This window comes from Arachis hypogaea, chromosome 5, assembly GCF_003086295.3.
Source record: "Arachis hypogaea cultivar Tifrunner chromosome 5, arahy.Tifrunner.gnm2.J5K5, whole genome shotgun sequence".
NCBI lineage: Eukaryota > Viridiplantae > Streptophyta > Magnoliopsida > Fabales > Fabaceae > Arachis > Arachis hypogaea.
Window position 1 is genome coordinate 22,936,035 of NC_092040.1, and position 10,763 is coordinate 22,946,797.

At 36.9% G+C, this 10,763-nt stretch overlaps 1 protein-coding gene across 1 annotated transcript in view; it reads left to right on the forward strand.

The window, feature by feature from the left end:
- LOC140184848 (uncharacterized) overlaps positions 1 to 10,356 on the forward strand; it is a 56,008-nt gene extending 45,652 nt beyond the window's left edge. The window contains 5 exon segments of the mRNA XM_072238036.1: positions 9,083 to 9,163; positions 9,466 to 9,593; positions 9,684 to 9,906; positions 9,958 to 10,056; positions 10,117 to 10,356. Of these exon segments, the coding sequence (XP_072094137.1) occupies positions 9,083 to 9,163; positions 9,466 to 9,593; positions 9,684 to 9,906; positions 9,958 to 10,056; positions 10,117 to 10,356 (771 nt within the window).
- The last annotated feature ends 407 nt before the right edge of the window (positions 10,357 to 10,763 follow it).

Below are 10,763 nucleotides of genomic sequence, written 5' to 3' on the forward strand. Positions count from 1 at the left end.
TGAGATTGAGGATTCTCTCACTTGCTGTGATAAACAAGTTGAGGTTGAGGATTCCCTCATTTGTTGCGGTGGACAAAATTGAGGTTGAGGATTCTCTCTCTTGTCGCATCAAGGAGTTGGATAGAAGATTGAAGATTCCCTTCGGTTCAATTCTATAATATTAATTTGATTCTTGGTTATGTTTGATTATGTTTGATTGAAATGATATTTGAATTGATGTGGTGAGGGCGGTGGCTTTGTCCCACTCAGGAATAGGCAAGTTGAAACTGATAATTTTCTCTCATTGCGATAGACAAGTTGAGGTTGAGGATTTCCTCTCTTGTTACGGTGGGCAAGCGGGGTTGAGGATTTTCTCTCTTGCTACATTAGGAAATTGAATGGAGAAGGTTGAGGATTTCCTTTGATTCAATGCTGGTTGTGGTGTGAGTAAGTTAGGTTGAGGATTCTCTATCATTACATCACAGTCTCTTTCGGATTGGAAGGTTGAGGATTCTCTCCTGGAAAGTTAAGGATTCCCTTCATGTAGATAGACGATATCTAGGTTAGCTACCGAATGTGTCGGGTTTGGCTGTATAACCGATAGATGAGCTCATTGGCCATAGGGCAGGTATGCATCATTTACATTTGTGTGTGTTATTTGGGTGTGCATCATGTGTTTGGCTTGCCTATTTGAATAATTGTATCTATATGCCAGTTGAAGTAACTGCTGTAACTGTCCTCTCTGTTTGTGTATATCTTGTATTCTTTTTATTGTGTTTGAACAACTGAAAGATCTCTTATGCTAGTGGTGGTGCCATTGAGGGTTGTTCCTGATGTGATACTGGCCGAAATTATTCTCTGAGTGTATTGTGTTGTACCATTTGATACCGATAATTGATTTTATTTTGAGACATACTATTGATGTTATTTTGATTTGAGTTGGGTCGGAGATTGTGTCTTGACTTGTTTTGGGCCGGAGGCCGAGTTAATTTTGATTTGGGCCGGAGGTCATAATGAGATATTATTATATGTTGGGTCGGAGGCTGAAATTGGTTTTGTTATGAGATATTAATTGAGTTTTGAAATTCTTTTAACTAAAGAAATGAACTTTGAATTTTTTGGATAACAAATTGTTAATGTTTTCAATAGATTCATAAGACGATCTATAATCACTAAAGTTGAAATTAATTCTTTTCTTATACGTATTTTTTTATGACAATTCTTAAAAATTCCTTACTGAGAAGCCTTTCGAGGACGATGTTCTCACTCCCTACAGACTTCTTTTTTCAGGAAACATACGAAGAAGTTTATGAAGAGATCTTTACGTTTTTGCTTATATGATATTCTTGTATTAGCTTAGTTATCACTTTTTCCTTGCCTTTGTTATTATTATATTTTTTTAAGAGGGATAGAAATCCTAATTTGTATTGATATGCATGTATGTATAATTGTAAATTACGTGTATAAGAAGTCTGGTACGTTTACATATATATATATATATATATGGAGTGTAATTTTGGTTGGTACGTTTACATATATATATATATATATATATATATATTAATTTTGGTTATATATATGTTTGATTAAAATAAAAAGTATTTTTGATTTCTAAACAAAATAGCTATATAATTTCGAGTTAAAGGCTCATATCTTGTTATTAAATATACATGGAAGTCGTCGTAATATTCTTGCTATTAAAGTGGCGCAGCCAGAAGCGTCATATTCTTGCAATATTTGTTTTGGTAGTTTTAATACCTTAGTTTGATTATAGTTAGCTAGTTAGTTAGTTTAATTTTCTATTTTTGTAGATTGGGTGTTTAGGATATATTAGTTTTGGTGAAAAGTGTTAGATTATTGATCTGGTTTACTGTTTCTGCTGAGAATTGCTGCTAATTACTGGCATGATACTATTTTAGCATTGTCATTGTCAATGTTCATTATTGGATCCACATTGAGGTTATAATTTATTTCTTTGTATTGAGTTTTTCATGCTTGATATTTGTGCATACCAAGTACTTATGAAAATGCCTTTAAGAATGATTTTGGATTCCTAAATTGCATGTTGTAGCTAGCCACCATGTAATTTAAATTTACTATCCATTATTAGGCAAATTGTGTATAATCGATGCATTTGTTGTTAGGTGAAATTTTGGTTTTCATTTACATCACCAAGTTGATGTATTGAAATTGTGGAATTGTGAAACTGGAATGTAAGCTTACCTAGTGACATCTTTTTGTGCTTTTCAAGCTATAAGGACCATGATTGCTATGTGATTGATTTCAACTTATATCTCTCTTTTAATAAGATGCATAGCACCCATGTTCTCCACCTTATGTCAATTAGGTGATGCGAACAAAAACTCAAAATGTGTCATTGATTGATATGTGAGTTCCATATTTCATTTGGTCATTAAGTTCCCTTGCACATCAACCAATTTTCATTCATTATCCATTTCACAATTCCTTGACTCTTGATTGAGTGCTTTTATGCTCTTTTATTGCTTGTTCGTTTATCTTAACCTACAAGTTTTCTTTCCATGTATCTCGAGCACACTAAGATGAGTGAGTTACATATCTCTTTTAAACAGTGGTGACATAAAGCTTTCAATCCTAGTGTGCAGGTTCTAAACCATACGCAATCTTAGAATTCACATACTTTGTAACATCCTCACTATCAGAATGTCACGCTTTTACCTGTGCCACTCTGATAGCGAGAATATTATGACAACTTTAATATATTTAATAATAAGATATGAGCCTTTAACTCGAAACTGTATCGCTGTTTTCTTGGAAAAACCAAAAATACTTTTTAATTTTTAACAACATACATATACATATATACAAAACTTCTCACACAAGTAACTTATATATATATTATATACATACAAATCATACAACTCTTATCCCTTTTATAAAATTATAATGACAAAGAAGAGGAAAAAATATGATTAATATATATACAAATAGAAATAGTACAACTAAGGACTTAGCAAAAACTTCATCAGCTTCCTCGTCCATCCTTAAAAGAGAAGTCTGTAGGGGGGTGAGAACATCATCCTCGTAAGTTCTCACTAGAGGGATTTTGAGAATTGTCATAAGATATTTTAAATACAACTATTTTCAATCGCAATGATCGTTGGTTCATTATCCAAATTTTTAAAACATATTTTTCTTATAAAAATTTCATGCAAAATAACATTCCATATATTTTACTACTTACTAAGAAACCATTTTAACCAAAACTTACCACTGATCCAACCAATCAAGACCTCTGTCCCAAATCAAATAAACTTGGCCTCTAGCCCAAATTAAATCAACTCGGCCTCCAACCTAATTCAAAACAAATCACCATCAAAACTCAATCCCAAAGATAGAATCAACCACAGGCACAAATAATGCAAGGCAAACACATTTAAAGAATAATTACAGCAAGTATCACAGTTACCAATTAAACAAAATTTATCAGATAGACAAACCAAAACACTTAAGCACACCCAAACAAAGCAAACAAATGCAACATGATGCATGCCTGTCCTACTGGCCGTGAGATCATGTGTTGGTTACTTTGCTAGAAACCGATACATTCGGTAGCTAACCCAAATATCGTCCTCTAGAAAATCGGTGGGTGGTACTCCACCATGATTCCCACTTTTGCAAGAGGTACACCACCATGATCCTTGCAAGATTTTCAATTGGAAAATACACACCCATGGGTGGTAAATAATCACGATCCACACAAACATTGAGACACTAGACAAGTGGTATACCACCACGATCCTTGTCAGGTCAAAGCTCACATTCAAAACCACAATCTTTTAAAATCTTGACCCGGAGCAAGTGGGACAGACCACAATCCTTGCATCTTACCCAGGTAATTCAAATCTCAAATCCCTTTTTCTTTAAATCCAATATCACCTCTTTGTGACATTCTCCAAAACCTTCAAAACAATTTCACTAAAAACCAATTCTTCTTTTAAAAGACAAAAGAAAATCATTTATTAGTTAAACTCCTCGGCAAGGCCTCTGGACATTAGGAGAGTGACAACCAATCTCATTTTCTTAAATTCGTTAAAATTCCTTAAAATTATAGCTTCTCAATTTGAATCAATAAAAATAAAATTTAAACCAAAACCAAATCATTTAAACTAAAATCAAATTATTAAAATCAAAACCAAATTATGTAAACCCAAAGATTCCGAACTAATTTCAAAATCAAATCATTTAACCAAAACCAATTTCAGTTTTATTCTTAAATTTAAAACATTGCCAAAGGCTCGAAGTTTGTCCCATTTTGCTAAATCAAAATTCGAATACTTCAACTATTTCAAAATGTCACAAAACAAAATTATTCAATCAGAAACTAATTACTTTTAAAATTCACTAAAATTCCTTCAAATGTTATTTCTTAATCAAACTCAAACCTTAAGTCTTTTCTCAATAATTTAAACTCAAAACATAATTCATTCTTTTCTTAAATAAATCAAAATCAAATAAAATAATTCTTCAACCCAAATTAACCAAAATCCCAAAATTCACATAAAATTTCGGTAGCCCCTCTCCTAAAACTCAGACTTTGCCACCCTTCTCGGGTCCAATCCAAACCATTTCTCAAACTTTTTTCAAATTATTTCCAAACCTTAATTCATTACCAGCAAAATCAAACTAGTTCCAGTAAATTACAATCTAAACCAACTCTAACATAATCAATTAAAAGTCATAATTTCTAACCACCACAACCAATCAATAATTCAATCAAATAAATGATTAGAGTCATCCAAAATAATTCAATCCAATCTATAAAACTTACAAAAATCATAAAAATACAATTTTTTTGCATTAATATCGACTTGTAACAATTCTTGATAGTAAATTGAGTTTAAGAAATCGCTCCTATCTCAAATAGTCAAAACCTGAAAGCTATAAAACGTGCAAAACACCTTTTTTCTACCGGCCTGCAGCAGTGGCAGCCATAACCACAACTCCGTATCACTTTCGCAACAGCAACAACAACTCCAAATGCAATATGCAAGAACTGAAACTCAACCATATTGCAGTAACGTCTTAAGAACCTCAGCAACATATATCGAAATAGCGATAAAAAGAGCTTTCGGAGCAAAATAACTCACCTCACAGAAAAAGAAACCAAGAACGAAGCAGGGGCAGCTCCAGTGGTGGTTCTGACAAGATCCAACAGTAGCGGCTTCTACCGGTGACAACCTAGATGGCAACAACAGTAGCAGTGTAGTTCAACATTGGCAGGAGCAACTCTCTCTCCCCTGCCACATGTCTTTTCCTCCTTCGAAGCCCATCGCAAAAACAGCGACAGAGCAGCTCCTACTCCACTCCTCTTCACGTCAGCGGTGGTGGCTCCCTTGGCAGTAGCTCGGCGGATAAAACAGCAATGACAACCCGGCAGCAGGGATGATGGATTGGCAGCGCCGGAAGCACGGTGGCGTGAAACAGAAGCTCCTCCTTCACGTTCTAACTCCCGATGATGATGGTGGAACGGTGACACTCAACAGCCCTTTCCTCCTCCACACGACCTTTGTAAGACCTCAGATTTTTGAAAATTAAATAAGAAATTATTTATGATTTATTATATTTATTTAATATTATATTTTTAAGAGATTTTAATATATAAATTAAGGAATTTCTTATTTATGATTTAAAACTTTAGTAATTGAATAATGATAAGGATTTTATATGCTTCAATTTGAATAATTAATTTTTTAACTTTATCTCATGATTTTAAAGGAAATTGTTTTTTTATTATCTCTAATTCTTGATTTAGAGTAATTATTTGAAACTAATTTGTAAGTTTATGAATAAATAGTATTTTCTTTTAAATATAATTTCGTTGGATTAAAATTAGTTTTTAATTACTATATTATTCCAATTTTTTATTAAAAATACCTAAACTACCCCTAACCCTAGCCCAAAACACACACTCACCTCACCAAACCCTAGCCACCCCCATGCCCCAACGTAAGAAAGAAAGAAAGAAAGGGTGAAGAGAGAATAGGGAAGAGCAGAGGGAGAAAGGGAGACCCGGAAGGAAGGAGAGAGGGGGAGAGAAGAAGACCATCGCCGCCATGCCTCACTGTCGAAGCTCCACATTGTTGCTACCGCCATTTGCGAAGAGAGAGAGAGAGAGAGAGAGAGAGAGAGAGAGAGAGAAGTGCGAGGATAGAGGAGACACATGGGGAAAGAGAGACAAAATCGCTACTAGCCATGTCACCGTCACTGCTGGAGCTTCCTCCGGTGCCGCTGCTTGCTGTCCTGAGCTGCTGCACTGCCACCATGGTGGTTGCCTCTGCCTTCAGTGAAAGTACCCCTGTCTGAGCTCAGTCACCGTTCTGCTCTCTAGAAGTTGTCACCAGAGCTGCAACTACTCCGCTCTAGGGTTTTTTTGTGTGCAGTAAGTTGCTTTTGCTTCGAAAAATCTTTTAGTCTCTTTTCTGTATATGTTTTTGAGCTTTTGGTAATGTAGCATCGAGTTCCAGTTATTGCATGGCGCGTTTGATGACTACTGCTTATTTTGGGACAAGAGAAAAGGATTTCTTTGACGCGTTTGGCTTATGGGTTCGACTATTTGAGGTAGTGGTGTTTTCATTAAACTCATTTTATTCCCAAGAATTGTTATAAATTGATATTGATGCAAATAATATATTTTTGGTGATTATGTGAGTCTTATGTATTGAACTGAGTTGCTTTGAATAAATGTAATTGTTTGCCTGATTGGTTGTTGGTGAATTGGTCGCTTGTTTGGCTATGCTGGTTTCTTAATTGTGATAGAGTCACAAAAAATTCTAATTTATTGATTAATTTTATTAAATTGGGGGTTGCTGAAATGATTTGAGAGTTGTAAATATTTTGATATTGGAAACGAGTTTAATTTATTAAATTATTGAGGAAGCTAGTTATTCTGATTTGTTGATTTTGTTTGTTGAGTAGGTCATTGTTGGAATTGGTTTTGTTTGATTTATCAGAAATGATTTTGAGAATTGGAATCATTTTGAGATATTGGAAATGGTCGGATTTTGGAAATGATTTGAAAAGAGCTTGAGAACTGGTATAGTTGGGACCCTTAAAGGGTGGCAATAGTCTGAATTTTATAGGAGATGCTGCTGAAATTTCTATAAAAATTGGAGATTTGGTTTGAAGTGTTATTTAGAAAAGTTTGGATTCAAGAATTATATTATTTGATTTTGATTTATTAAGAAGAGTAATGTATTACGTAAATTTAAAATAAATGATTTTCTTGAGTCTTTTGAAAGAGATTTAAACTGGAAAATAGTTGGTTTATGAGTGTTCCGAAGATTACCTGAAACTGTAGGTCGATCTCGAACAAGATCTGTGGTGATGGTCGGAGCTGATGTGTCCGACTTGTTGGACTTGATGTACAGCTGATCCTTCGTCACCGAAGGGTGGTGGTATCTGCAAGAGACTCTGATGCTTAAGTTAGCATGGGCTTTAAGTAGGTTTTTTAGAAGAATCAAAGTATGAGTTATACCTGGGTGCTCCAGTGTATTTATAATGGTGTAGAGTGACCTTTCTGGAGATAAGATAGTTATCTTATCTTATCTTTGAGTGAAGTCATCTTATCCTTTTAGGGGAACCGCCTTATCTTTCTAGGTTTTGGTTGCCTTTATATTTGGGCCATGTTCTTTTGTTTGGGCCTACTTGGGCCTTTGTAGCGATTTGGCTGAACTCTTTGGGAAGAGGTCGGGTGATCCTGACCTGAAGAGGTTGGTCGACCTTGTCTTCTATCAGCCCGGGTCAAACAACTCAACCCAGGGCATGAACAGTGCCCCTGCTTGAGGTTGGTCTCTCTTCTGAGGTCGTGTCTTTTGGCCGACTTTTAACCTCTTTTGGAGAAGCTGAGCTTGAGCATTCTTTGTTGGTTTCTGTAGAACTCCTTTTTAGTGGCTTTTGAATGCGGAACGTTCCGTTTTGCTCTTTTTAACTGCCACACACGTTTTTGGGTATCCGCATTTCTACTTGGAAATGTGCAAGGGTTTTAAAGCTCATTTAACTCTTTTCTTGCCGTTTCCCTCCTCTGCTTTTCATTTTGAATTCCTAAAGGCTTTGCTTCAGTTTCTTCTTTCACCTTTCTTCTTCGTTTTCTGGTTTGTTCGTGGTGCTACACTTTCTCTTGCTCCTGAGCTTTTGACTTCCGTCCGAAGGCAATTTTTGGGATAGGCTCATCGTTGCTTTCTTTTTCCTATACTTGAGAAGGCGATCATTGGTGTTGCTTTGTCGTTGCTTCAGTCTTTGAGCATTTATCATCTCCTCCTTACTGCAGTTTGGTCGTCTTCTTCTCTCTTTCCTTTTTTACTTTCCACGTCGTTCTTTTCATGTCTGACTCTGAGGAAATTTTGATCTTGCTTGGAAGAAAGTTTGAATCTTTCTACATTTGCTGTGTTTGATCATTACTGCAATTTATGCTGTTTTAGGGCTTCTTCGATTTACCACTTGTTTTTGCCTCCTTTTACGTAGATCTTTTTTTGTTTGAAGTTTGGAGTAATGGACTGTATCAAAGGTTGTGTCTTTTTTATGACTTTTGCGTAGCATGTTTGATGTCACTGGCTTTATGTTTTGTATGGCATGTATGATTTCCTTTACAAGATCCCTTTTGCTGATAAATTGTGAAAAGATGGTAACTTTTGATGTCTTTTTGTGATTTGTGACTTTCTCTTCGGAGTGTCGCTGTTGAAGGAGGGTTGTTTTCTTGTTGATAGATGTCAAAGCGTACGCTATAGATTTTTCCTGAATCCCTACTCTGTTACTGCCTCCAAAGGATGCTCCTGGACTTTGGTGTGAGTCTTGGGGTCTCCTTTTGCTGCTGTCTCTGACTTCTAACATTTGTATGCTTTAGTTTGAGTTATATCCATATTTGTCCGAGCTATTCTCTTGATTTTCCCGAGCTGTTGATTAGTAACCCATTTTTCCTTTTTCTTACTGTAGGACTAGTTGACCCATGTCTTCTCGCAAAAATATTGTCGAGACATCCTCCAAAGTCCCCGAGGGCATATCTGACTGGCTGGACACCCTCGTCTTGATGTGTGTTTCAGTGGTTAACTCTGAATACTATGTGCAGCTTAGGAAACATCATTTAATTTGTAGTAGTAGAGATCAGGAGAAGAACTACGAGTTGGTAGCGTCTGACCCTGACGAGAGGGTTTGTTTTCCTTCTCCGACCCAGGGGGAACGTCCCTTCTTTTTTGCTTATGACTACTTTTTTAGCCAAATGAACATTACCGTTCCTTTTACCTCCTTCGAGATTGACTTGTTGTGGTCCTGTAATGTAGCTCCATCCCAACTCTATTCGAACTCATGGGGCTTCATTAAGATCTTTCAGTTGTTGTGTCAAGAATTGGATGTCAAGGCTTCTCAAACCCTCTTTCTTTACCTCTTTCAGTTCTCCCTAAGAAATAGACCTCCGGTGGTCCTAAGTCCAGGAAGGTTATCCCTACTCCTCAGGTCTATTTGGTTGATCATCCCCGATCAACTTCTGGTGCTACCTTTTCTCCCACTGCTGGCCCTCCACCAAAAAGACAGAAAGCTGTTGAACCCTTTGATTTGGATGCCCCTGACTTTGATGCTATGGGGTTTGTCGACGATCAAATTGCTCCTTATGGTGTTATTCCTATGGATGATGTATCCATTCTTCGCCATCTGGACTTTATTACCTGAAGTAGTGTTAAGATGGCACACATGGGAGTAGCCTTATTCCGGACTGCTCAGGATGTTCTGGTTCATGCGACGAAGGCTTTTATGGAGGAGGCCAAGTCAGAGTATGATAGGATCAAAGGTTTGAAGGAGGAACTTGATGCAAAGGTGGCAAAGCTGGAGAAAGATTTGGAAAATGAGAAGACTCGGGCTACTGCTGCGGTGGCTTCTGCAACTTTGGCTGAGGAGATGGTGCAAAAGCATAAGGAGAGCTATGTCTAGACTTATGGTGAGTTGATGTAGGTCAGGGAGAGCTTAGAATCTGATCAAGTTGATTATACCAAGCTCCAGGGCCATCTCATGGGCAGTGTGACTGCTGCCTATGAGAATTTGAAGGCTCAGGTTCGAGTCCTTGCACCTTAGCTTGACCTGGCTCTCTTTAGTTTGGACAATATTGTGGAGAATGGTAAGATCATCCCTGCCCCAGATGAAGATGATGACAATGTAAACCCTCCTCCTGCGCCATCAGTCAAAGCTTCTGTTGCCCGGACTTCTCCAACTCTTGAGGTCGGCCATCCTGAGTCGGATCCTGATGTTCAGATTCTGAATCGGCCGGATGGAACTGTTGATATTTTCCCACTCGCAGCTCGTCCTACTTCACCTCGAGATGCCACCACTAGGGAGTCTTTGAATCCTTTGTAGTTTCTGATTTATTTTTGTATCTTAATGGCCCGGCTTGTGGGTCTTTGAACTCTGGTTTTTTGTAATTGAGCCCGGTGTTGACAATTTTAGTTGCTTTTCTTAGCAACTTTATTTAGGAAAAACAAAACGCTTTGGAACTCTTTGAGTCTTTATAGCATCTTTGTTTCTCTTGATATGTTTGTTTGCAATCTTTTGGCACTTCCAGGAATCATAAGAGTGTTGGAGTTTTGTTGTCTGACCTCTTTTTGATTGCCTTTTATGTTTATTTATTTCCTGCGTTAGTCGAAGTGACCTTTGAGCCTAGCTTTATTCGACTATTCTTTTTAGTATTCTCATAGAACACTTGTAAACCGATTTGGGTGAGGTCATGGCTTTTTGGGTCGAGCTGTGTCCTTCTAGCGAACGCC